Source organism: Cherax quadricarinatus, chromosome 72 (genome assembly GCF_038502225.1).
Source record: "Cherax quadricarinatus isolate ZL_2023a chromosome 72, ASM3850222v1, whole genome shotgun sequence".
Classification (NCBI taxonomy): domain Eukaryota; kingdom Metazoa; phylum Arthropoda; class Malacostraca; order Decapoda; family Parastacidae; genus Cherax; species Cherax quadricarinatus.
Genome location: NC_091363.1, coordinates 9,631,110 through 9,659,082, shown reverse-complemented (window position 1 = coordinate 9,659,082; position 27,973 = coordinate 9,631,110). Strand labels below are relative to the sequence as shown.

The 27,973-nt window shown below is 39.6% G+C and overlaps 3 protein-coding genes across 5 annotated transcripts in view; 2 read left to right on the top strand and 1 right to left on the bottom strand.

The window, feature by feature from the left end:
• The window catches only part of LOC128701304 (G2/mitotic-specific cyclin-B), a 49,234-nt gene extending 33,135 nt beyond the window's left edge, over nucleotides 1–16,099 (bottom strand). Inside the window, exons 1-4 of one of the 2 annotated variants that reach the window (XM_070100403.1) lie at nucleotides 15,913–16,099; nucleotides 13,673–13,881; nucleotides 5,023–5,233; nucleotides 3,974–4,132 (exon numbers count right to left, since the gene is read on the bottom strand). In XM_070100403.1, coding sequence (XP_069956504.1) covers nucleotides 3,974–4,132; nucleotides 5,023–5,233; nucleotides 13,673–13,881; nucleotides 15,913–15,942 — 609 coding nt within the window. In that variant the 5' untranslated portion in view covers nucleotides 15,943–16,099. Of the gene's footprint in view, nucleotides 1–3,973; nucleotides 4,133–5,022; nucleotides 5,234–13,672; nucleotides 13,882–15,754; nucleotides 15,812–15,912 lie in introns of those variants that run through there. The other variant, XM_070100402.1, reaches the window with a different exon arrangement.
• A 625-nt stretch (nucleotides 16,100–16,724) lies between these two features.
• On the top strand, nucleotides 16,725–26,622 carry LOC128701302 (CCA tRNA nucleotidyltransferase 1, mitochondrial). 2 transcript variants are annotated; one of them, XM_053794960.2, is made up of 2 exons: nucleotides 16,725–16,850; nucleotides 24,437–26,622. In XM_053794960.2, the coding sequence occupies exon 2, from the start codon at nucleotides 24,449–24,451 to the stop codon at nucleotides 25,691–25,693; it is 1,245 nt and encodes a 414-aa protein (XP_053650935.1). In that variant the 5' UTR covers nucleotides 16,725–16,850; nucleotides 24,437–24,448; the 3' UTR covers nucleotides 25,694–26,622. The 2 variants fall into 2 exon arrangements, with proteins under 2 accessions (XP_053650935.1, XP_069956502.1); XM_070100401.1 differs by having other exon boundaries at nucleotides 16,750–16,790.
• LOC128701300 (cyclin-L1) overlaps nucleotides 21,527–27,973 on the top strand; it is a 77,956-nt gene continuing 71,509 nt past the window's right edge. Inside the window, exon 1 of the mRNA XM_053794956.2 lies at nucleotides 21,527–21,633. The gene's annotated coding sequence lies outside the window, so the exon portion shown is untranslated. The remainder of the gene's footprint in view (nucleotides 21,634–27,973) is intronic.

The following is a 27,973-nucleotide window of genomic DNA, read 5'->3' as shown; positions in this document are numbered from 1 at the left end:
GTCCACTGTACTGTACTATGGTCAGAAAGATAGGCAGTAGAAGAAGTCTGTCGTAAAGTAAAGAACTTAGTCCAATGTGTGGTCCGAAACCGAGTGTGGAGAGGGAGTGCATGACATGTCGATCTTTTCCGAGTAGAATGGGAAGGTAACGAAGTAACATCTTCAGGAGATTGTCATTGGCGTTTAGGAGTGGGACCAGAGTTGGTCTGACGTGAGACGGGCTGGTGATTCGAAAATCGTCGCACCATAGAGGGAGAGGCTGGAAGCATAGTCAAAGGAGAGCGGAGGTCAGAAATCGAAGGAGTCAGTGTAAGCCCCGGTACCTGAAGCGGGTGAGGAAACAGCATCAGCAAGAGGTACAGGGGCCTTAGGAGTGTCCAAAGAGTGGCCAAAAGATGAGGCGAGGTCAGAACGGTGCGGTAACAATAAGGGGCCTGGGGGTAGCAGGGTCATGGATTTGGGACTCCATGGTTAGGTTACTTTTTTTTTTCTTTAAAACAAAAACAAACAAAAAAAAAGAATAAAAAAAGGGGGGGACCAGGGAGGGATAGCTTCTAGGAGGAATGAAAGGGTCAGAAATCTCCCTCCGCGCCCAAGAAGACTTCAGCACCGCAAGTAGTGCAGATGCAGCATGGAACCCGTGCCATACCCTACCCTTCATGCCAGTAAACCAGCAATCCGGGATAGCAACCTCACATCTGCCAAGCTACCTCGGTGGACAAAAGAGGGCGGCCAGATATCCGCCACAAAGCATACCTCCTTCGGCCACCACCCCCGGAATCCGAAAGGTGGCTTCCAGAGATACACCCGTCGCCCGAAAGACACCCAAAGTCACCCTCCGGGATACCGGAGAGGGATCGGGACATCCCCAGGCGATCCAGATCCCACGGCAAACTACGCCACCGCCAAGAACCTCAACGGAATGGGATGGACCCCGGTACCCTTACCCCTACCTATGAACTAGTGTGCCTGTGGGAAAAATCCCAAAGGCCAAAAAGAGGAAGGGCAAAAGGGAGGGGTGGGGAGGAGGAGGAAAGGAAAATGGGGGAGGATGGGATAGCAAAGGGGATATTGGGGGGAGCCCCCCCCCCTTGAAGAGGAGTAGGTGTTGAGGTTTGTGCATGTAGGAAGGATAGACAAGGATAGGTTGACAAATACAAATCTGGGATGGAAGGTAGGGGGAAAAATGTATCATCCCACCAATGGTTGGAGAGTGAGAGGTTGAGTTTTAGGGATAAGGGAGGAAAGGAGCATGTTGCAGGATTGTATGAGCATGTTAGGAGTGAATGGAGACAGTTTTCAACGAATGCACTGTTCGAGTGAGCAAGTAACTTGTATAGGGAAACTGGTTAGCTGGAATAGTCCTGGAGGTGGTAAGGTAAGCAAGTGCCTGCACTCTGAAGGAGGGGAGGGGAAATTGCAGTCAGGATAACTGGAAATGTGCCGACATCAATCAGTTGTTTAACTGCAGTCTTCCTGCAAAGACAGCAATTAAACAAATGACAAATGATTCCTTTGGGTCAACCTTGGTGAAGACTGTCAATTTACAATTTAGAAATATTTAGAAGTTGACAAAAAACTTAAGTCGAACAAAGTATGAAAATTTTTTGAAAATATTTCTAGCCCCTAAAGCCGAAACCTCTGACTTATGAAAATGAAAGATGGCCATTCTTTCCCCTTCATGGGCTAGATTCACTAAGCTTATGAATATTTTCTAGCAACATTTACTTGCCAAAGACATTCATTTCTTTGTAGATACTTTTTCATGTAAATCAGCCATTAAAGGTGGACTTCAAGATACCCTTTTGTTTGTTTTTACTATGGTAAGACTAGCCGAGAGGTCTTACTACTAGTGGTTAGATGGAGCCTCTGCCACTAGTGTTCTAAGTGGCCCCAAGCTGAAAACTGACTAACAGTATTTTGTTCAAAATGTGCCAAAACATATTTTAAATGTTGCTAACCAGATCAGATCTATTGAAATAGCCAAAAAACATACAAGTGAAACCACCCATGGTATTTCTTTGAAACCTTTGCCCTTTAAATTTTTTTTTTTCTTATTCATAGCTTACAATTCATTAGGCCTCTAGGAACCCAAGCATTGGCATTGTGAATTCCAAAGCTCTACAGATTATGCAACTACAGCTTCATTTCAACTGCCCAAGTTTAAGTAACCTTTATTAGCCCTTCCCGGGTTGAGAGGCCCTCTCCTAAATTCGTTCTCAGGGTCAAAAAATTTTCGGGGGGAAAAAAAAAAATTCTTATGAAATGACAGAATCTTTTCCCGATCATAATGACACCAAAAGTATGAAATTTGATGGAAAACTTACGGAATTATGCTCTCCCAAAGTTAGCGGTCTCAATGATGTTTACGCTTCGGCGATTTTGCCCACTTTGACCCCTATTTTCGGCCAATTCCTGTGTACTAGTCAAAAATCATATTTACGTATTTTGCTAGAACTCCATTTTTTCTATTGAGTACAAGAAACCACCTATTTACCAATTTCAACTATGCAATAAAGCAGTTAGAAATTGGCAATTTTGCCAATTTCACACAAATTTCAGAAGATGCCAATTTCCATATAGGGTCCAGAATATACAAGACACATTCCTGGCACTAAAACAAGTTCTCTGTTCATTAGTCACATCCCCAGGCCCCTCTTACATTTCTTTTGCTTTCCACTTTGAATTTTTATACTAAAAAAAAAAAAAAATTAGAAGATTAACTGTTATGCAGAATACTGCATTAGTGTAGAAATGGTATAAATAATATCAACGCACTTGTAAAAGAATATTAGACTCGCCAGTTGATGTGTATTGGACGCTTGGCACGATTTGTTTACTTTTGAACTTTGGTAAAAATTGAACATTCCTGCTACTTTGAGCTCAATTTCAAGGTACTTTTCATTGTGAAACCAATCAAAGTCATCTCAATTTCTGTAATATGTCTTCCATTCTATAAAATGAGACCAGGAAAACTAGAATACCATCATAAATACCATAGGAAAATACAGTGCAAAGTCGCCGTTTTAATCCAAAAACACTGTCAAAGTTTTTTTCCTCATTATGCACTGTGCTGCAGGATTTTTTTTTATACTGCGCACACTGACCACAGACCCATTCTTTCATATGTAGGCCTACCAGCTTTCTCGCTAGATTTGAAGGCACTAGAATTTAGGCGTTCTAGTATGTCAATAACCCTGGTGCGTCAGCTGTCCTAGTACATCAGAACCCTCGAAAGGGTTAAAATTACTCCCATGCCAATATACTAGCACAACATTAGTGCACCTCACTGGAAGGCAGTTTTAAGTGGTAGATAGGTTAAACATCAAGCAATATAGATTCAAGTGAATTGGTAGTGTTTATGATTACACCAAGCAAGGTATCCCCTTACAAGTGCAGTAATTCAGGAAAACTGGTTAGCCAGAGTAGTTTGGGAGGTAGGAAGAAGTGTAAACTGAAAAATGAAAAGGATGTTTCAGTGTAGGACCTTTTAACTTTTCTTTAGGCTACCCTACCTTGGTGGGAAATGGCTTGTTGCAAGAAAAATTTTGCAAACTGACAAGTTTCTTTACATTACTGAAACGAAGTTCTGGGGATAGGCCATTTCTGTATGCCAGGAATATTAACATGGTTGCAAGGTGCAGGTATTGCATTTTTAACCCATAACCTTTGACTAGGTAAGGGAGTAAAAGAAGAACACATCCAAACTTTTCAATAGTTGACTAGTTACCGATATCAACTAATACACTAGGGAGACGGCAGACTTGTTGAAAAAAAAAAAATATATTAATGCACTTAACACCAAAACATTACATATTAGACACACACTGGCAAGCAAGATCAGATAGCTTTTGCATTCACCAGAGAAAATCATACTTTAAACAATTTAATAGCATTCTTAATTTAGAATGCTATTAAAAAAATTGACAAACTTGAAGAACAAAAATATTGTACTTTCGTTAAACCAACCCACCTGGAGATACCTATCAATGATAGCCACAGTAAGGTACAAAGTTTCCTGGAGAAGCATGAAGCGTAGGTGCACCTGAACCAACCAGTCAATGAGAATAGCTCGCATTTTTCCTGTGACTACCTGTCCGTCCAAATAACGAGGTTGTACCTTGCTGCCCTCCTGTGGAATGAGCAAAACAAAAAAAGTCTGCAGCAAACTACATTTGTATTGAACTACATTACTACAAAAGGAATACAACACTAGTCACTTTATACTGTTGCAGCACTAGATTTTTTTTTTTTTTTAATTGGAGGATTTCTTCCCAAAACATTTTAAGGGTGAAGAAAATGGTAAATTCTGCACAGATAAAGATTAAGAATATCAGATAATCCTTGTTTGTAGGTTTCCTGTAGATGTACTTTGAAAATTAAAAAGTTGCTGTCCTGAAGAGTTTGGAAAGGCAGTCCCAAGCCACCTTCATGCCTCTATTAGATTGATGAAGGATGCTGTGCAAGCAACTTCTCCCAAAAGCTAGCTAGATGTTGGATATATCCTCTGACAAAAGTTACCAGTGCATGCCACAACTAATTTTACCATTTGCTATTTTATTTAAAATGACTTGCCATAAAGAAAAAAAAAATATTATTTACAGATTAAAGTCCTTTGCAAAATAAATCTTCAAAAATGGTTTCAGTATTATAGCAGAAATTGGGCCACACTTTTACACATACAAATTTTTAGATCATATGAAAAGGGATCCAAGAATAAGCAACTATCACTATATTGAATAAATTGAATTCAGACATCCATACTAAAACAGCTAACTATAAAATGGCTTTCAAATATAACATACAACATTAGGCCAAAAAAGCTATGACTAAAGCTGAAAACATTAAGATGCCAACACTGGCTGATAGGAAGAGTATACAATACAGCAATGGACGAATCTTCATCCAAATTATATCATTTTAAGAGTTAAATTTTTCATATCTTGTACCAATTTTAAATTTACCACTACCATAAACAGTAGAAAAAAAAAATTACTAGCAATAAACGTACTACAAGCCTACCTCTAATTCTCTTAAGTATTTGTAAATGTCGTTCACATACTCCGACACTAGCTGAGGGTTTCCACCATCTTCAGCATCTATATCTTCAACATTGAGACACTGAGTAGAAAAAGCAACTGATAACTCTTCCACCTTAGCAACTTCCTCCACATCCATTTCTTCCTCCACTTTTTCACACTCTTGCAGGCCCACATTTTCTTTACCAGACACTCTGGAAAAAAAAAAAAAAAAAATTTTTTTTACTACATGACCTTTCCATTATAACAGTATTAACCTGTGAAATATTTATTAAGCAAAGTGTATAATGGTCCTTTCATTGAATATAAGAAAAATTAGTGCCAAGCAAGGCACTCTTCCAATTACTTACTGTATTACAGAAAATAGTATACTGTATCTAATTTCATCTTGTACACAAGTGACAATTTTGGGGGGAACTACTTCATTAACAAGCATACATCTGTGCATCTACTGCACTGCCCCATTATTTAAAGAACAAAGGAAGTTGTTCACTCAAAAGGCAAACTGAATGTTAGGTAACCACAGATTTAAAGACTCGGTGGGCCCCTGGTATTCGATCAATCCGGTATTCGATGCATTTTAACGCAAAAATTTTGCCTCGGTATCCGATTGAAAACCCGGTATTCAATACGATTCGTACGAGACGTGTCCACGTGTGGCCTGAACTGCCCCTTGTGTGCCAGTGTTTACAAGCCAGCCAGTGTGCACGCATCTAAGGATACATTCGGTACATTCCACGTTATCCATATTATCACTTTTTGGTGCTTGTTTCTGCAAAGTAAGTCACCATGGGCCCCAAGAAAGCTAGTGCCAACCCTGTGGTAAAAAGGGGGAGAATTAGTATGGAAATTAAGAAAGATTTTGAAGGGTTTGGGGCTAACCCTGAGAAGCCTATGCCAGTTGTGGAATCCATTGTGCCTACTTCAAAAATTAAGGAAATGTGTGCACAGCGGGTTGAAATGCAAACCTTTCTGGATGACAATCACCCTAACACAGCTATTGCAAGCCGTGCTGGTGACTATTACAATGACTGTTGTGGCCCATTTTAGACAAATCGTAAAGGAACGGGAAGTACAGAGCTCTATGGACAGATTTGTGTGACAGAGGTCTAGTGACTCAACCTGGTCCTAGTGGCATTAAAAGAAGAAGGGAAGTAACCCTGGAAAAGGACTTGCTACCTCAAGTCCTAATGGAAGGGGACTCCCCTTCTAAACACTAACACCATCCGCACACCCCCCTCCTCCCATCCCATTAATCACCAGATCTTCAATAAAGGTAAGTGTCATGTAACTGTGCATGTCTTCTTCAGTTTGTGTGTATTAAAATTAATATTTCATGTGGTAAAAAAATTTTTTTTCATACTTTTGGGTGTCTTGCACGGATTAATTTGATTTCCATCATTTCTTATGGAGAAAATTGATTCGCTTTTCGAGCTCTCAGGAACGGATTAATATCAAATACCGGGGGTCCACTGTACACTGGACACCCCCCCGAGTTTCGTGATTAATCCGTTCCAGAGAGCCTGCCGCAGGTCGAAATTCATGAAACTACCATTTTCCCCACAAGAAATAATGGAAATAAAATTAATCTGTTCCAGACACCCAAAAATATTAAAATAAATTTTTTTTCTCAAATTAAATAAAGATTTACATAATGAAAACAATCAGAAATCAAGTACATGCATTTAAAAAATAACATTACACTTACCTTTACTGAAAACTTCTGCGTGGATGGAAGATGGGAGGAGGGGATAGGAGGAAGGTGTACACTTTTTTGGAAGGAGAATCTCCTTCCATTAGGACTTCAGGTATGAAGTCCATATCTGGGGTTACTACTTCTTTTAATGCCATTGGGACCAGCTTGAGAGTCACTGGACCCCTGTTGCACAAAATATCTGTCCAGAGGGATCTGTTTCTGGTGTTTCTTTAAGATTTCCCTGAAGTGGGACACAACACTGTCATTGTATATGTTGCCAATACGGCCTGCAGCAGCTTTGTTAGGGTGAAGTTTATCCATAAATGTTAGCACTTCCATCCACTTTCCACAAATGTCCTTAATCTTTGAAGGCACCTTCCTCCATCTCTTTTCCTCCTCTGCAGCAGTTTCATGAGCTGTGATCTGTTGCAGATGAAGCTCTTGCAGCTCTTCAGTGGTTAGCTCTTCCCTGTGGTCCTCCACCAACTCTTCCACATCCTCACCACTCACCTCCAACCCCAGGGACATCCCCAATGCCACAATAGTTTCCACAACTGGCATAGGTTCCTTAGGGTCAGCCACAAACCCTTCAAAATCCCTCTTGTACACAATCTGGCCACAAATTTCTCCAAGCAGAGTTCAGTCCTGGAAGTAACTCCCTCCCAAGACTTACCTATAAGGTTTATGCAATGGAGGATATTAAAGTGATCTTTCCAGAACTCTTACAGTCAATTCAGTGTGTGAGGTCACTTCAAAGCACTTCTGAAACACTGCTTTGGTGCAGTTTTTTTAAGTTTGAAATGACCTGCTGGTCCATGGGCTGGAGAGGAATGGTATTAGGAGGCAAGAACTTCACAGTGATGAAACTAAACTCCTCCATATTTGCTCTTCCAAGTCTGGAGGATGAGCAGGAGCGTTGTCCATTACCAGCAGGCACTCTAGTGGCAATTTATTTTCCAGGAGGTATTTCTTCACTGGGGCCAAACACTTCATTAAACCAGTCTAGGAAAATTCCCCTTGTGACCCACGCCTTACTGTTAGCCTTCCACATCACACACAAATTACTCTTGGCGACACTATTTCTTGAAAACACTGGGATTTTCAGAGTGATACACCAGTAAAGGCTTCACTTTAAAATCCCTACTAGCATTACTACAAAACATGAGTGTAAGCCTGTCTTTCATAGGTTTGTGTCCTGGGAGTGCCGCTTCCTCCTGCACGATGTAGGTCCTCTTAGGCCTCTTCTGGAAGATGCCAGTTTCGTCACAATTAAACACTTGCTGAAGTTTGAATTCTCCAGTGTCTACTCACTCCTGTACAAACTTGTCAGCTACTTTGTCAGAACTGGCAGCCTCACCATGCCTCATCACACTGACTGCCACTATGCTTCTTAAATCTCTCAAACCAACCTTTGCTGGCCTTAAAATCTCAAGCATCACCACTTGTTGCAGGCATGTTCTTTACGAGATCGTCGTGCAACTGCCTTGCCTTTTCACATATCGACTGCGTAACACTATCTCCTGCAAACTGTTTTTCGGTAATCCACACCAACAATAACCTCTCCACTTCGAGGATTTGTGATCTCCTTTGTCAGCATAGCCACCCCTTTTGCAACAACAGCACACTAATTCCTTTCCTTTCGCCACGATCGAAGTGATGGTTGAATGGGGCTTGCCATACATCCTGGCAAGCTCTAACACGCACTCCACTCATTTTTCAATGATTTCCTTCTTTAATTTGATAGTTCCTCACTTTCTTTACCAAAGGGCTTGCACTAGCTTTCCTTGAGGTCATGGTGACTTATTTAGCAGTTGTAATCGCAAAAAACAATGGATTATTACGTACGAACCCACAGGGTGATGGTCACGTGTTGGTAAACAATGGCACACTGAGTGAATGGCATGGGAGACTGGCTTTGTGTGCACGGTGACGGGCGGACAGGTACCAGACGGTCGCCAAAATGCAAGTTTTTTAACGAAACTAGAGGCCAAATTCCCCCCCCCCCCAAAAAAAAAAAAACACTCACCGAAGGTCAAATTTCACTAAAGTCGAGGCTGCCGAAACTCGAAGGTCCACTGTACTACAATGTAAGCACAACACCCTACATGGATTAACAAGAGCTACTATTGTACAGTAGCTACTGTATTTAAATACAGGTGTCCCTCATTTTATGCTGTAAGTGTGTTGCAGGTCCCGAGTATCAGTATCAAGCCCGCTCAGGCCATAAACAACTGCACAATCTTCAATACACTCAGAGCTACCAATCAAAGTGGCTGTAAATCACATACTGTACCAAATTAGTGAGAATAGGACATTGCATAATACCCAATACAGTGGACCCTCGACTAACGCTATTAATCCGTTCCCGAGAGCTCATCGTTGGTCAAAATTATCGTTAGTCAAGTTAATTTTCCCCATAAGAAATAATAGAAATCAAATTAATCCGTGCAGGACACCCCAAAGCATGAAAAAAAAATTGTTTTTACCATATGAAATATTAATTTTAATACACACAAACTGAAGAAGACATGCACAGTCACACGACACGTACCTTTATTGAAGATCTGGTGATGATTGATGGGATGGGAGGAGGGAAGTGTGTTGATGGTCTTAGTGTTTAGAAGGGGAATCCCCTTCCATTAGGACTTGTGATAATATGAAATGTTCCGATTGTATGTTGGGATGGGACCATGGTGGCTGGCTGGCTTGTAAACACTGGCACCCACGGGACAAGAGAGGCGCGCTCAGGCCAAAGTGGTAGAGTCTCTAACGGAACGAATAGCGTTGGTCGGGTTTTTTAGCGCTAGTCGAGGCAAAATTTTTGCGTTAAAATGTATCGCTAGTCGGATTTAACGTTAGACGATGCCAACGTTGGTCGAGGGTCCACTGTATGAATAAAGTGAATTACTATAAAGTGAGGGAGAACAGTACAATGTACTGTAATGAAAAAATGTGTTTTTGCCCATCTTAAAGCTTTTTTTTAATTCACACAACCAGTTTTCCAGAGGCAGGGTAACCCAAAAAAGAAACTTTAATCACTCACTCCATCACCGTCTTCCCAGAAGTGTGCCAACACCATTTCAAGAGCTGTACTTCCCACCTCCAAAACTTGAGTCTTGCTAACCAGTTTTCCTGAATCCTTTCATGTTACTTTGGTCACACACACACACACACACACACAAACACACACACACAAACACACACACACACACACACAAACACACACACACAAACACACACACACAAACACACACAAACACACACACACAAACACACACAAACACACACACACAAACACACACACACAAACACACACACACAAACACACACACACAAACACACACAAACACACACACAAACACACACACACAAACACACACACACACACACACACACACACACACACACACACACACACACAAACACACACACACAAACACACACACACAAACACACACACACAAACACACACACACAAACACACAAACACACACACACAAACACACACACACAAACACAAACACACACACAAACACACACACAAACACACACACACACAAACACACACACACACAAACACACACACACAAACACACACACACACACACACACACACAAACACACACACACAAACACACACACACACACAAACACAAACACACACACACAAACACACACACACAAACACACACACAAACACACACACACACAAACACACACACACACAAACACACACACACACAAACACACACACACAAACACACACACACAAACACACACACACAAACACACACACACACACACACACACACACACACACACACACACACACACACACAAAAACAAACACACACACACACACACACACACACAAACACACACACACAAACACACACACACAAACACACACACACAAACACACACACACAAACACACACACACAAACACACACACACAAACACACACACACAAACACACACACACAAACACACACACACAAACACACACACACAAACACACACACACAAACACACACACACAAACACACACACACAAACACACACACACAAACACACACACACAAACACACACACACAAACACACAAACACACACACAAACACACACACACAAACACACACACACAAACACACACACACAAACACACACACAAACACACACACAAACACACACACAAACACACACACAAACACACACACAAACACACACACAAACACACACACAAACACACACACAAACACACACACAAACACACACACAAACACACACACAAACACACACACAAACACACACACAAACACACACACAAACACACACACAAACACACACACAAACACACACACAAACACACACACAAACACACACACAAACACACACACAAACACACACACAAACACACACACAAACACACACACAAACACACACACAAACACACACACAAACACACACACAAACACACACACAAACACACACAAACACACACAAACACACACAAACACACACAAACACAAACTTGCTGGAAGTTGAGCCCCTAGCACACAACCTCCTTTACTCCCTCCCTCCAACCTTTCCTAGGATGACCCCTACCCAGCCTTCCTTCCACTACAAATTTATACACCTAAGTCATTCCATTGTGTTCCATCATCCCTAAGTGTCTGAACCACCTCGACACCTTCACCATTCCAGATACTTTTAGGAAACCCTGCAACTCCTAATGTCCAAGCTACAGATTCACAGCATATTATTCACACAACACAATGCCCACGGACGAGTCATCTCCACTGCCTCCAGCCTTCTTGTTGTAATATTCACCACCTGTTTCACACCCACATAAGAGCATTGGCACCACTACACACTCATACATTCCCCTCTTTTCTTCCACAAATAATTTCCTTTGTCTCAAGAGGCTCCTCTGCTCGCCTCTTTCCCGTTCAATTCTATGGTTCACCTTATCTTTCACAGCTCCGTCTGCTGACAAGTTTGCTCCTAAATATATGAACACATTACTCCCTCCCTCCAATCTGATATCCAATATTTCATTACCTAATTTTTTTTATCACCACCTTCCTCCTTCCTACGTTCACTTCTAATTTCCTTTTGCACACCCTCTCGTTCATCCACCAACCTCTGCAACTTTTCAGAATCTCCTAAAAGCAGTGTCATCAGCAAAATGCATCTGACAATTGCTGCCACTGTTCATTAATCTTTTAATTTCACACCTCTTCCCAAAACCCCTGCATTCATTTCTCTTACAACTTCATCTACAAATACATTGAGCAACCAAAGTGACATCACACATCCCTGTAAGGGATGCTCTTACTAGGAAATAATCTCCCTCTCTCCTACATACCCTAACCCGAGCCTCACTGTCCTCGTAAAAACTCAACTGCTTTCAGCAACCTACCTGTGGAAAATACTGTATTTTCCGGAAATACGGTAATTTATAGGTAAATAGATGCCCTATATTGTATTTAATAAAAGTGTATTTTTAAAAAGAGGACAGTGGCCATTTTGTTGTTCGAATTGGCTACAACGTTAGTGTAATGGGAAGGAATTTCCGTGCTCTAGAGGTTAAAATTGGGCTGACACCTCTCAAATAGGAGGCGAAATTGTTGGATGTGCATTCCTGCATAACTTGAGATATCAGGCGACTGGACAAGACAGCTCCAGGAACCTCAGATAAGTCTGTTATCTTATAACTCTGGCCAGTTATTTTCATGTATAGACAGAGGTTTTCTGAGTATGATACACATTAATCTCCAGTCAAATTGGCGAGTGATTTTAAGATATTCTCCTTCTGTTATGTATATGTGTATCTATAATCATTTATTAATGATTTTTAATATACAGTCCACAAATTTATATATTTACCAGCATTACTGGTGATGTACATTTCATTTAATTAATAGGTCCAGAGCAACTTGTTGATATGACGGTGGTAGGTATCGAAGGGGGACATTTTTTGCAACCTAGGTGTCCCAAATTCCTACTTGTCTAACTGATAAATAATAATTATCTATGTTTATTTACTGTTATGTAAATAATGATACATTCAGATAAATGCAATTTTCCACACTACCAACTATTCCATACACTGGCAACATCTGCCACATTGCTTCCCTATCCATCCTAACATATGCCCTTTTCCAAATACAAAAAAAAAAAAAAAAAAAAAAAAAAAAAAAAAAAAAAAAAAAAAAAAAAAAAAAAAAAAAAAACCTACATCTAAATACTGTTCACTTCCATGCTTCACTGTAAACACACTACACATCCCCCTACCCTTCCTAAAGCCTCATTTTTCACCTGCAATCCAGTCAGTCTCTCAATTCTTTCAATAATAGCTACCATACACCTTGCAAGGTATACTAAACAGGCTTTATTACCATATATTTCTTACACTTTTGTTCCCTTTATACAAGGAACTATGTAAACTTCAAATATTTATTAAATAAAACCACCAACCATTCCAAAACTATCCCCACCTGCTTTTAATATTTCTCTTGATCCCATCAATCCCAGCTGCCTTTATCCACTTTTATTCTATACACAGCCTTATATACCACCCTCACACTCATTTGGCTCTTCCTCACTCCAAGATTTTATACCTCCATGGCCAATGCACAATTATTATTATTATTATTATAATAAAAAAGAAGCGCTAAGCCACAAGGGCTATACAGCGCTGCAGCCAATGCACAAGCTCACAGCTTCCCTATCTTCATGAACATTTAGTAGTTTCTCAAAATATTCCTTCCATCTTCCTGATATCTCTAACTCTCTATCTAATAACTCCCATTTTTAACTGAAATCCATTCATTCTCTAGGCTGCCAGCTTATTAATCTCAGTCCAAAACTTTTTTCTTATTCTCAGCAAAATTTATTTCACTTGTCCAAAAATTTAAAGATTTAAAGTCCTACCTGCATAATGAAATGGAATTAGACTTGGGTTTTGTGGGTCTAGTCAATACTGGTCTTTTCCTAGCAACATCCACAGGTTTCACTGGAGCCTTAAGCCCACGGAGTGATACACTGCGATTACCAACTTCTCCCAGTGCAGGTCTGTGCAAAATAGGACCTTGTAGAACCTTTGCCTCTACTTTCCTTGGCCCATTATCAAACCCAATCACCTGAAAAAAAAAGAAAAATTTACCAAAAAGATTGACCTACTAAATAAAGTGGGTATTAGCATGCTGAAGCAGACAGGACTTGTCAATGAGCATGTTCGACAAATTTAGAAAGGATATAGGTAGTTCTGGTTTTACAATTGCTGTAGAATGGAAAAAAACTCACAGGTAGCATCATTTGGTATAGATTTTTGGATAGCTTAACCCTTCGAGGGTTTTGGTCGTACTAGTACGTCTTACGCGTAGGGGTTTTTGACGTACTAGTACGCATAAATTCTAGCGGCCTCAAATCTAGTGGGAGAAAGCTGGTAGGCCTTCATATGAAAGAATGGGTCTATGTGGTCAGTGTGCACAGTCTAAAAAAAATCCTGCAGCACACAGTGCATAATGAGAAAAAAAAAACTGACCATTTTTTTGGAACAAGTCAGCGACTTTGCAGTGTATTTTCGTATGGTATTTATTGTTGTATTCTAGTTTTCTTGGTCTCATTTTATAGAATGGAAGACATATTACAGAAATTGAGATGATTTTGACTGGTTTTACAATGAAAGGTGCCTTGAAATTGAGCTCAAAGTAGCTGAAATGTTCGATTTTTACCAAACTTCAAAAGTAAACAAATCGTGCCAAGCGTGCAATACACGTCAACTGGCGAGTCTAATATTCTTTCACAAGTGCACCAATAATATTTATACCATTTTTTACACTAATGCAGTAGTCTGCATAACAGTAAATCTTATAATTTTTGCGAGAATAAAAATTCAAAGTGGAAAGCAAAATATAAGGAGGGGCCTTGAGACGTGACTAATGACTAGAGTCAATGTCATTTTAGTGCCAGGAATGTCTTGTTTATTCTGGACCCTATTCGGAAATTGGCATCTTTTGAAATTTGTGTAAAATTGGCAAAATTGCTAAATTCTGACCACTGTACTGGATAGTTTAATTTCATAAATGGGTGGTTTCTTGCACCCATTCGATAGAAAAAATGGAGTTCTAGCGAAATATTCATGTTTCTTGTCGACTAGTACAGTGAAATTGGCCGAAAATGGGGCTCAAAGTGGGCAAAATCGCCGATGCGTAAACATCGCCGAGACCGCTAACTTTGCGAGAGCATAATTCCGTAAGTTTTCTATCAAATTTCAAACTTTTGGTGTCTTTATGATCGGGAAAAGATTATCTTTTCATAAGAGAAAATTTTTTTTTTTTAAATTTGGCCGACCCTGAGAACGAGTTTCGGAGAGGGCCTGTCGACCCTCAAAGGGTTAATGTAGGTTGACTAGGTACAAGAGCGAACGAAAATTCCTCAAATTCAGCAAAATTATCAGCAAGCACTAAAGTTAAAAGTCTGGGTTTAGCAAATACATTTAGGCACAAGTATAATTATCTGTCAATTACCTAAGATAACCCCCAAAAAATAGTGACATTTTTCCATTGGGGTCCTTCAATTTTAATATATCCCTTAGCCTGTTCACAGAACTGATGTAGGCAATTTTAAAACAAATTACACTGAATGACCAACTACATTGAAAGTTATTGTACCTGTGTTCAGAATACTTAGTGGTCTTAAAACCCACATAGAAAGTTTGAGACTAATTCCAGTTTTAGATATACTGTAAAGTATTCAATAGGGGTTACATATGTTTTAAAAGTTTTCAATTCCCTCTTGATGCAAGTGACCAGGACAGTCCATCACTGGGTCACCCATACAATCACTCCCCACACAACCTGCTTTATTTCCCAATACACACTTGTCATGGGAATGAACGTGTAAAAACACTCTTAAGCATCACTTACAAATCCACGTTCAACATACAACATTTTCACGTTGCAAAGTATCACATCACTTTAATTTAGAACTCAATCAGGATATTTTAATTACAGCCTGGTAAAGATTATAGCCTTTGCTCTCAAGACTCAACATTATTATATTCACATGCAGCCCCACAAAAGAAATATAAACATTTAAATGTTGGGATGAAGAAACATGGCGGGCAGAGTTGATGTAGCCAGAGTGATGGTTGTCTTAACCAGACTTACTGACGGCTGCATGTTACTTCTCACAGACATGTTGGTTGCTACAGCAGCAGCAGTAACAGTAGTAGCAGTGATGGAGGGGCTGGCTGGCTGGCTGGCGGGGAGGAAGATAACACCAGTAATGGAGGTGATGTAAGCTCACTAAACCAGTGTTCAAACTAACCGCTGAGACCCACCACACACCAGCCGTTTAAATACCACTCTGCACTCTCATTGGTCCGCTCTGCCGGTGCCTCGCCTCTCATTGGTCAACCTGCTCACCCTAAACCACGTTCATTGGTTGAGACGGGATTTAAACTATGACGTCACTAATCATATTTACAAAATATTTTTAAAAGACACAAGAGCAAAAATGAAAAATTCTATGTGATAACAAATATATACGTACGTCTATAAAATTACAGTACATAAAATGTATAAAACGGTAAGCACTATTTCTAAATTCAACATCATTTTTTTTTACACTGAAGTAAATACTACCAATGTTTATTTATTTACGCATATGGGTTTAGCACTTTTTGTGAACATAATAATAATAATAATAATAATAATAATAATAATAATTATAATAATAATAATAATAATAATAATAATAATAATAATAATAATAATAATAGTTCAGGTAATATCACTAATAATTATTATAATATTTTTTACTGAGTTCAGGTCCTGTTCTGAACTCTTACTGTTTTTATTATATAAATACAATCATGTTATTTACTCCCTGGCAACAATTATTTTTGTACAAAATTGCCTTTTGGGAGTTATTATTAAAATAATACAATATATTTTGTCACGAGGTGTACGTCAGAGCCAATTAGTAATTAATCGGGCAGCGTTCCTGGCCAATCACAGCAGCGTAAACAAAAACGCATCAGAATGTAAACAAATGCACATGAGTCTCATCTACCGTTAGTGGAGTAAATTTACCTTATTTTTGGGTAGGGTTACTCAAGTTTTTTTTAGATTAGGTTACTCTTCTTACTGTTTGATCTCTTCATTATATACCCCATAGACATCCTGGGGGAGGTAATCACCCCATTCCCATTGTTGGTAATAGTCAGCCCATCCCCATTGTTGGTAGTAGTCACTCCATACCCGCCCTGTTGGTAGTAGTCACCCCATACCCGTACCATTGGTAGTAGTCACCCCATAACCGCCCTGTTGGTAGTAGTCACCCCATACCCGTCCCATTGGCAGTAGTCACTCCATACTCGCCCTGTTGGTAGTAGTCACCCCACTTCCATTCTGTTGGTAGTAATCACCCCATACCCGTCCTGTTGGTAGTAGGCACCCCATTCCCATTATGTTGGTAGTAGTCACCCCATACCCGTCCTGCTTGTGGTAGTTATCCCATACCCATCCTGTTGTTGGTAGTCACCCCATACCCGTCCTGTTGGTGGTAGTCACCCCATTTCTATTCTGTTGGTGGTAGTCACCCCATTTCTATTCTGTTGGTGGTAGTCACCCCATACCCATCCTGTTGGTAGTTTGCAATCGTGTCATTACGATTTCTTGAGTCATGTTGACGGCAGTGAAGGGACTTGAGCTAGAGTTCGTCACGGCCACGCTAGCTGGAGATTCGTCTGTAAAAACTTGCACTTGTGGTCACAGAGGTGCCTGTGCTAACCTTCCTATGGTGTAGAAATATACCTAGTTGGATAAATCTTATTGTGGCTAGCTGGTCTAGTGGCTAACGCGACGGGCTGGAGTTTTGAGACTCTATGACCGCGGGTTCAATCCCGGCCGGGGGTATGGTCTGTTGGTAGTAGTCACCCCATTCCCATAATATGTTGGTAGTAGTCATCCCATTCCCATTATGTTGGGAGTAGTCACCCTATACCCATCCTGTTGGTAGTAGTCACCCCATACCCACCCTGTTGGTAGTAGTCACCCCATTCCCATTATCTTGGTAGTAGTCATCCCATTCCCATGATGTTGGGAGTAGTCACCCCTTACCCGTCCTGTTGGTGGTAATGAGAACCTTCAAAACTAGGGATACCAAGCCCATGATGACACTCTTCAGGTCGCTTGTTCTATCTAGGCGGCTGGAATGTTGCTGCGTTCTAACAGCACCTTTCAAGGCGGGTGAAATTGCTGACCTAGAAAGTGGACAGAGAACCTTCTCGGCACACATAACTGCGATAAAACACCTTACTTACCCATTACCAGTCCTGTGGGCTATACTTACCCCATACCTATCCTGTGGGCTGTAGTTACCCCATACCTATCCTGTGGGCTGTAGTTACCCCATACCCATCCTGTGGGCTGTAGTTACCCCATACCTATCCTGTGGGCTGTAGTTACCCCATACCCATCCTGTGGGCTGTAGTTACCCCATACCTATCCTGTGGGCTGTAGTTACTCCATACCCATCCTGTGGGCTATAGTTACCCCATACCCATCCTGTGGGCTGTAGTTACCCCATACCTATCCTGTGGGCTGTAGTTACCCCATCCCTATCCTGTGGGCTGTAGTTACCCCATACCTATCCTGTGGGCTGTAGTTACCCCATATCCATCCTGTGGGCTGTAGTTACCCCATACCTATCCTGTGGGCTGTAGTTACCCCATACCTATCCTGTGGGCTGTAGTTACCCCATACCTATCCTGTGGGCTGTAGTTACCCCATACCTATCCTGTGGGCTGTAGTTACCCCATACCCATCCTGTGGGTTGTAGTTACCCCATACCTATCCTGTGGGCTGTAGTTACCCCATACCCATCCTGTGGGCTGTAGTTACCCCATACCTATCCTGTGGGCTGTAGTTACCCCATACCTATCCTGTGGGCTGTAGTTACCCCGTACTCATCCTGTTGGCGATAGTCACTGGGCCTCAACACGTATTTACCAACCAAGTTACAATGGTTGTGAACTATATTGTGGAAAATGCTGTATATTCTCCAAAAATACAGTGTATTTTATATGTAAAGTGATAGCCTATATTTGTAAATAAATAACCAGCGATGAGTGAGCGTCGCTGGGTGAGAGACGCCATTGTTTTGAATGTGATAAAGGCACGCTAATGAAATGTGCATAAATTTCGTCGCACTGAAGTTAAATTGTGGTTGAAACTTCCCAAATAGGAGCCGAAATTGTTGGATTTGCAGTCCTGCATAATATGAGCATTAAGCAGATGGACAGGACAGCTTCAGAACCCCAGCTAAGTCATGTCTATTTTGTGTTGAAATTCTGGCCAGTATTTTCTTCATAATATAGGCAAGGGGGTTTGTATGACACACTGTAATCTCCAGAATAATTGGTGAGTCTTATTATTATAAATTCTCCTTCAATGTATATGTATTCACATTTTATATTTAATATACAGTCCACATATTTATATTAATGTTTTTACCAGAATTCCTGGTGATGTATATTTCATTTGAAATTATTATAGGTCCAGAGTGACTTGTGGAGAGATAGATTATCATAGGTATCGAAGGAGGACAGTTTTTGCCACCTAGGTGTCCTAAAATTCCTACTTGTCTCTGTAACCTTGATAAAGAATAATTATCTTTATTACCATTTACTGGTATGTATCTTATGAGTTACATCCAGGTAAATTTAATTTTCCACAATTGGTTGCCCGTTGGTCCTTGATCGAACTGGATGTAATTAGTGAAGTCATTAATTAGTGACTTAATAATTATATGTGAAATGACAGAAGGAGGTGGATGTTATGTCCACAAATTTACTTAATGTGTAGTGGATTATAATTATTACAGTATTAATTTTGCTAAGCCAAAGTCTGGCTAGGATTTATATTAGTGTATTTGTATAATATTTATTTTGCTAAGCCAAGTCTGGCTAAGGTTTATATTAATGTGTATTTAAAATTTATATAATTTCCTTACATGAGTAATTGCTAAGCTCAAGTGTAGCTAAGATTATTAATGTATATTTAAAGTTTATACTATAATTTCCGTCCTCATCTCACATACTGAGGGTCCTTGGGTCGATCCCGGACACAAGTGGAAACGTTGGGCATGTTTCCTTACACTTGCTGCCCCTGTTCACCTAGCAATAAGTAGGCATCTAACAAATAATAAGTATGTGTTCCGTAGCTCGATCGCTTGCGCATTCAGCTCACACACTGAGGTCCGGGATTCGAATCTCCTTCTGTATGGCTGAAACACATTAGGGACGTGTTTCCATAAGACACTTGTTGTCCCTATCCCTATTCACCCATCAGTTTAAAATGGTACCTGGGTGTCAGTCGGCTGGTGTAGGTTGCATCCTGGGACAAAACTGACCTAATTTGCCCGAAATGCTCAGCATAACAAGCGGCTTTCTGTATAGTAGTACGTCATTGATATCAGCTATGGTCTGTATACCTTGTACATATATTTGTAGTAAATAGATATTATTATTAGGTACCTGGATGATAGTCGCTGTTGTGGGCTGCATCCTGGGGGGTGGTAGTATACCTTATATAAGGCTGGGCTTTGAAATAAGTTGAGGTAGTATAACAACTCTGCTGCAAATTCAACTGTAAAAAACATCTCAAAGCCTGGGTATTTTCATTATGAAGATGTATTGCCATGTCTGTTGTCACCAGTTTGAAGGCAGGATCAGTGATGATGGACTGATTACCTCATCTACTGTCCCCAGTTTATAAGTTCTGTATTGAATTAAAAAGACAAGTCACTGGTCGCCAAACATCTTGTAATCAAGTTAGCCAGGTGTTGTGCATGTGTCTAGTTGTGCCGCCTGAGCGGCAAGATAGTTGCGTATCTGCAGCTCATCCTATGACCGGTTGGTTTAACATCTTTATTATGCACCCCATTATTATTATAACCAAAAAGAAGCGCTAAACCTACTAGGGTCATACAGCATTATGCACCCCATACCCACCCTGTGGGTGGCAGTCAAAAGATTATAGGTACATAATGGGTCCAGTGACTGGGCCCCAATGTTTTGATAGCTGAACAAGTTTTTTTTTTATATTTTATTTAAAGCTTTGCACAAAATACAAGGAGGTATAAAATTATAGCAAAATGATACTTTGATACTGGATATGAACAAGAATCTCCAAATGTCACAACCCCAGTACAGAAAATAAGCACAACATACATAATGGCGGTATTACAACCCTAACACACAACTCACAACATACCATTCAATACCAGGTATTATACAAGGTGAACAAGTTACAGTGATAATGAACTATGTAAGTTTATATCCGGTCACAATCGAAATGAGTTATTTATACAAACATTAATTAGGCCTCTTTCTCTCTGGAATTCATTACCTTTGTAACTAGGTTAGCCATCATAACTTTGGGGTCCAGTCCCTGGACCCATTATGTACCTCTGTAATCTTTTGACTACCACCCACAGGATGGGTATGGGGTGCATAATAAACATATTAAACTAACTAAACTCTCATACACACACACACACACACAATGTTAAACCATGAATGTGTACCTGTACCTAGATAAATTTACTTTTCAGTCTCCAAACGTTCAACTTCTTGCAAAGAAATAAAATTTTAAATTTGTTGAATTTTAAGAGAGCAGCGGTCGGGTTCATTCAGTTCCTCGGCCGCTGTAACCCTTCAACCCAACAACAATACGACTGCCAGGCCGCAGCAGCTCTATAATCCAACAGTAACAACTATGCTGGCGGCATTTATCACTCGCAGCCGCATCTCTCTCACTCATCTCACTCGCAGCCTCACCTCACTGCCTCGTTCCAGTCTCCTTAACCACATACACTCATACGTAAGCAGTAATATTGTAAATGAAGGTACACTGGTAAGCGCTTTCTCCATCACAAAGGCATTGTCTATCCCAGACAGAATTCATCATAAACATAAAGAAGGAACACTGAATTGGCCTATTGGCCCAAGCCAGTCTGGTCCAAGTCATCTCCACTTAAGAAGGAAGGAGCACTGCATCAGACCTACTAGACCAAACCATACCACGGACAGGGATAGAACCCGCGATCAGAGAGTCATAAAATTCCAGACCAACATGTTAGCCACTGTGCCATCTCTGGCCCAGTGGCTAACACGTTGGTCTGGAGTTTTATGACTCGGACTGCGGGTTCTAATCCCACCCGTGGTATGGTTTGTTTGCAATCGTGTCATTACAGCTACTAGACCAAGGTAGTCAGGTTCAACTCACACCCACCCAGTGGACAGTCCTTGATGATGCATTGACTTTCTTGGGTTATCCTGAGTGGCTAGCCCTCCGGGTTAAAAATCCGAACAAAATCTTGTTTTATCTTGAAAGTTAAGACACATGTGCAACATCTGGATATCTTTATTGTAGACGTTTTGCCATCCAGTGGCTTTATCAATACAGCCAAACAATCCAGCAGAGTAAGTTTATTTAGGTACAAATACATGTAAGTATAGGTATACAAATTTAGGTGATTACAATTATCATACATAGTAATGTGCAAATTACCTAGGATAACCCCAAAAATGAAAAATTTATTTATTTCATTAAGGATCCCTGTAAAATCTTATTATTTAAGAGTAGCTATAAGATACAGTGGAAGTCAATCATGATTATAACCGTAAAAAATAAAATAACTAATTCAGCTGCGTAAAAATCATTTATGGTAAAAAAGGCACAGTAGAAATAAAGTGAACATAGTTATTTATATGAACATAAAATAGAGAAAATCAGCTGACAGTAATTCAACTGCGTAAAAATCGTTTATGGTAAAAAAGGCACAGTAGAAATAAAGTGAACAAAGTTATTTATATGAACATAAAATAGAGAAAATCAGCTTACAGTAATGTTTCTTGTGTAAATTAGACTCAGAACCTCATAAAGTATAATAACTTGAGATGAATAACAATACACAACTTGAGATGCATAGCTCCAATTACCCCCATGATTGTGTTTTTCCTCTATTGTTTTAATTTGCCGTTTATTCTTTTCTACCATGTAATGCCTCAGATATACAAGCATACATAAATACATACATACACATACTTTTGACATATACAGTACAACAATAATAATAATAATAATATACTGTACATGTATAAAAAAGAGGGACCTTGACAAACTATAGGATTCTTTGCTCTGACAGTTACTCATATCTATTTAATATCTAAAATTATAGAGCCATGGTTGTTTAACATATTTAAAGATAGAGTTGTAAAATAAGTAAATGCTAGGGTGTTGGGAGATTCTAAAGAGAAGTTGCAGAGGTTAGTGGACGAGTTTGAAAGGGTGTGTAAAGAAAATGTTGAAAGTGAACATAGATAAGAGTAAGGTGATGAGGGTATCAAGCAAGTTAGGTAAAGAAAAACTGGATATCACATTGGCAGGAGGGAGTATGGAAGAAGTGACTGTGTTCAGATATTTGGGAGCAGACTTGTCAGCAGTTGGATTTATGAAGGACGAGGTAAACCATAGCATTGATGAAGGAAAAAAGGTGAGTGGTGCTTTGAGGTATCTGTGGAAACAAAAACGTTATCCATGGAGGCAAAGAAGGCAATGTATGAGAGTATAGAGGGACCAACACTTATATGGGTGTGAAGCATGGGTTGTAAATGCTGCAACAAGAAGGCTGGAGGAAGTGGAGATGTCATGTCTAAGGCAATGTGTGGTGTAAATATTATGCAGAGAATTTGTAATGTGGAAATTAGGAGGTGTGGAGTTACTAAAATTATTATTCAGAGAGCTGAAGAGGGGTTGTTGAGATAGTTTGGTCATTTAGAGAGGATGGAACAAAATAGGATGACTTGGAGGGTGTATAAATCTGTAGTGGAGGGGAGGAGGGGTAGGGTTCATCCTAGAAAGGTTGGAGGGAGGGGGTAAAAGAGATTTTGTGTGCAAGGAGCTTGGACATGCAGCAGGCATGTGTGAGCATGGTAGATAGGAATGAATGAAGACAAATGGTTTTTGGGACCTGATGAGCTGTTGGAGTGTGAGCAGGGTAATATTTTGTGAAGGGACTTAGGGAAACCAGTTAGCTGGACTTGAGCCCTAGAAGTGGGAAGTACAATGCCTGTACTTTACAGGAGGGGTTTGGGATATTGGCTGTTTGGAGGGACACCTAAACTGTTGTATATAGGCACCTCTGCAAAGTCAGTGATTATGTGTGAATGATGGTGAAAGTGTTTCTTTCTTTTTTTTGGGTCACCATGCCTCGGTTGGAGACGGCCAACATGTTGGATGAAAAAAAATACTATATTCAGTGTACATGTTATGTATACCATAGAACCAGACCTTGTAAGTTCTGTAGCCTTACCCAAATGCTGCACTGACTACAGTATACATGGAGGGTGTTTTGGGGGTCAGTGCTCCCATGGTCCGGTCCATGACCAGACCCAACATTGTTTTACGACACTGTAATTTTGCAGATTTGTTCTACATTATACTAACTATGTCTTTGTATGGTCAGGAAATCCATGATTTATCAAGGTATCCCTTGTCTACGGTGAGGCTAGTGAGACCCAGTGATGCTTAGCCTGTGTGACCAAATAAGGTTGACATAACCCAAAATGCCATACAATGAGGTACAGCAAATTATTCTCTTTGACATTTTTTTTTTTTCCAGAATATACATACCATGAAAATCAAGGAGAGTCAGATGGCTTCAGTCCTACGTCCAGAAGTCAAGAAATTAGCAAACATGTTTAGTGACTATGGATATGAATTGCGAATAGCTGGTGGAGCAGTAAGGGACTTACTCTTGGGGAATGTGCCGCATGACTTGGACTTTGCTACAACAGCAACTCCAGAAGAAATGAAGGCAATGTTTGAAACGGAAGGAGTCAGGATGATAAATTCTTCTGGAGAAAAACATGGTACTGTAACCGTACGTCTCGAGGAAGAAAACTTTGAATGCACTACTTTAAGAATTGACGTGGAAACTGATGGTAGGCATGCAGTGGTTCAGTTCACCAAAGAATGGGAGTTGGATGCTAACCGCCGTGATCTTACCATAAATGCCATGTTTCTTGGACTGGATGGTACTGTCTTTGACTATTTTGAAGGAAGTAAACATCTTCAAGATAGGTTGGTCACTTTTGTTGGTGATGCTGATAAACGTATCCAAGAAGATTATTTGCGGATTCTTCGTTATTTTCGCTTTTATGGCCGTATAGCAAATGGTCCTGATAACCATAAACCAGAAGTCTTGGAGAGTATCAAAGCTAATGTTGATGGTCTTAGAAAGATTTCTGGAGAGAGAATATGGGTGGAACTACGGAAAATAATTACAGGAAACTATGGAGATGATCTTCTAGTCAAAATGGTGGAGTGTGGTATAGGGCCTTACATTGGCTTCCCAGAAAATTTTAACTGTGACAATATGAGGACAGTGTATAAAAAATGTAAAGAAGCAGGTATACCAATAAAAGAAATGCATCACATGACTCTTTTGGCCTCTGGATTTTCAAATGAAGAAGAATGCATCAAATTGATAACAAGAATTAAGTGCTCCAAAAGAGAACAGGAGATCATGCTTCATATTATTAGATTCAGAGACTTTGCAATGCAAGCAGCTTCATTCAAGGAAATTAAAGATCACATTGTGGACCTTGTAATTGGTGAAAGAAGAAATAAAGACATTTCTTTGCTTTATGTAAGTGAGGTCTTAAAGTATGCTTGTAGAACAGATTATCTTGAAAACATTAAAGAGTGGGACATACCAAAGTTTCCAGTGAGTGGACACATGGTACTGGAGAAGAACATTCCTCGTAAGAAAACAAAATTAGCTATGGTAGATATGTTGGAGGAATGGAAAAAATCGGATTTTACATTAAATGCAGAGGAATTACTAGAGACACTAGATGCTACTCGCTATCAGTAAAAAAGAAATCCTTGAGTTCCAACTGCGAAAATGAATTACATGTACTGTGATGATGCTTTAATTGTGAGATGCTGTAATATCTTCAATAATTTTATGCAATAAAAGGTATTTTTTGTTCATGCTTCATTTTTTTTTTTTTTTTTTTTTTTTTTTTTTTTTTTTTTTTTTGTGCTCATTTGAAGCCAGTTTCAATTGATGCACATCATAAGTTCACAGAGGAAATCTTGTTATCACAGATACAGTGTAGATTTTAAGTTAATCTACACTTTTTTCTTCTGCCATATTGCTAATTACTAAATACAAGATGAAACTAAGACACATAGGCAACATCTGGGTATCTTTATTGTAGACGTTTTGCCATCCAGTGGCTTTATCAATACAGATTCTTGGACATAATAAGAAAACAGAAGAACTATATACAAAAGATGAGGTAATCAGTCCCTCAGCCTTGAAGGTGGTGTATAGAGCACTGTGGTTATAGAGATTCTGAAGCACAGGCAAGGAGACTGGCGCTTATATAGGCGTCAGTGAATAGAGATGTGTAGCAGACGAGGGCATAGTCACTGGTAGGAGGGATTCCCCAGTGGAAGTAGGTCCTACCCAAATTGATGGGTTAATTGCAGTAGCCGCTTCACTTCTACTAAATACAGTTGAATGTGGATTATCAGTAGTGTAATAAATTTTGAATTTTTATAAAATAAGTTATGTATAGCTTCAAATCATTCTCATCATGACTGCAGATATTTACTGTTTCATTTTTTAATTTTGAATTTCTCTATTACATGCACTTTGAGGGGACAACCAAAACGTTATTTATATTAACTGTTACAAATAAGACAGATTTAAAAATTTTTTAACAAAACAATAAATGACATGCACTGAAGATATATACAACCTCAAGTCACAAGAAAATTAAATTATATCTCACTTGGTTTATGTGATTATCCTTATATCTTATCATATGCTTGCAGAACTTTTCACTGCTGGCATTGAATAGCAATAAAGTACTGTAACATTGTATTCCTTTGCTATACAAAATATCGGCATGTAAGGAAGCCATTTGAAATACAGTGGACCCCCGGTTAACGATATTTTTTCACTCCAGAAGTATGTTCAGGTGCCAGTACTGACCGAATTTGTTCCCATAAGAAATATTGTGAAGTAGATTAGTCCATTTCAGACCCCCAAACATACACATACAAACGCACTTACATAAATACACTTACATAATTGGTCACATTCGGAGGTAATCGTTATGCGGGGGTCCACTGTATTATAATGTTTCTAATATTAGCAAGGCTAGCAAATTTGGTTAAAAGAAAATTTATCCAAGAAAAATGGAATTAGGTACTGTAGGTTAGGATATTTCTAATAGGCTGTACTGTTTTTGGTCATGTACGAAAGATTGGGGCAATTCACTTAATGCTTAAAATGGTGTAAGTTCACCTAACTTTTTGTTATAAAGTATGTATTAAATTTTTTTTTTTTTTTCAACAAGTTGGCAGTCTCCCACCGATGCAGGGTGTATTAAATATGAACACTAAATCATTAATTTAACACATTGATATTAGACTGTTGCCTTTAGGAAAATATGTAAATCTGGCTGCACTATGGTATGTTCCTGATGGCTTATATATCAACTTACTTTCATGTGTTTGGAAAGCAAATTATTGACAAAATGCAATTTTTTTTTTTTTTTTTTTTTTTTTGTCTTGGATATTTAGATTGTACTCCATGGGGAAGTGGAACAGAATTCTTCCTCCGTAAGCCATGTGTGTCGTAAGAAGCGACTAAAATGCAGGGAGGAAGGGGCTAGTAACCCTACCTGTATTTTTTTTTTTTTTTTTTTTTAACAAGTCGGCCGTCTCCCACCGAGGCAGGGTGACCCAAAAAGAAAGAAAATCCCCAAAAAGAAAATACTTTCATCATCATTTAACACTTTCACCTCACTCACACATAATCACTGTTTTTGCACAGGTGCTCAGAACACAACAGTTTAGAAGCATATACATATAAAGATGCACAACATATCCCTCCAAACTGCTAATATCCCGAAACCCTCCTTTAGAGTGCAGGCATTGTACTTCCCATTTCCAGGACTCAAGTCCGGCTATATAAAAATAACCGGTTTCCCTGAATCCCTTCACTAAATATTACCCTGCTCACACTCCAACAGATCGTCAGGTCCCAAATACCATTTGTCTCCATTCACTCCTATCGAACACGCTCATGCAAGCCTGCTTGAAGTCCAAGCCCCTCGCCCACAAAACCTCCCTTACC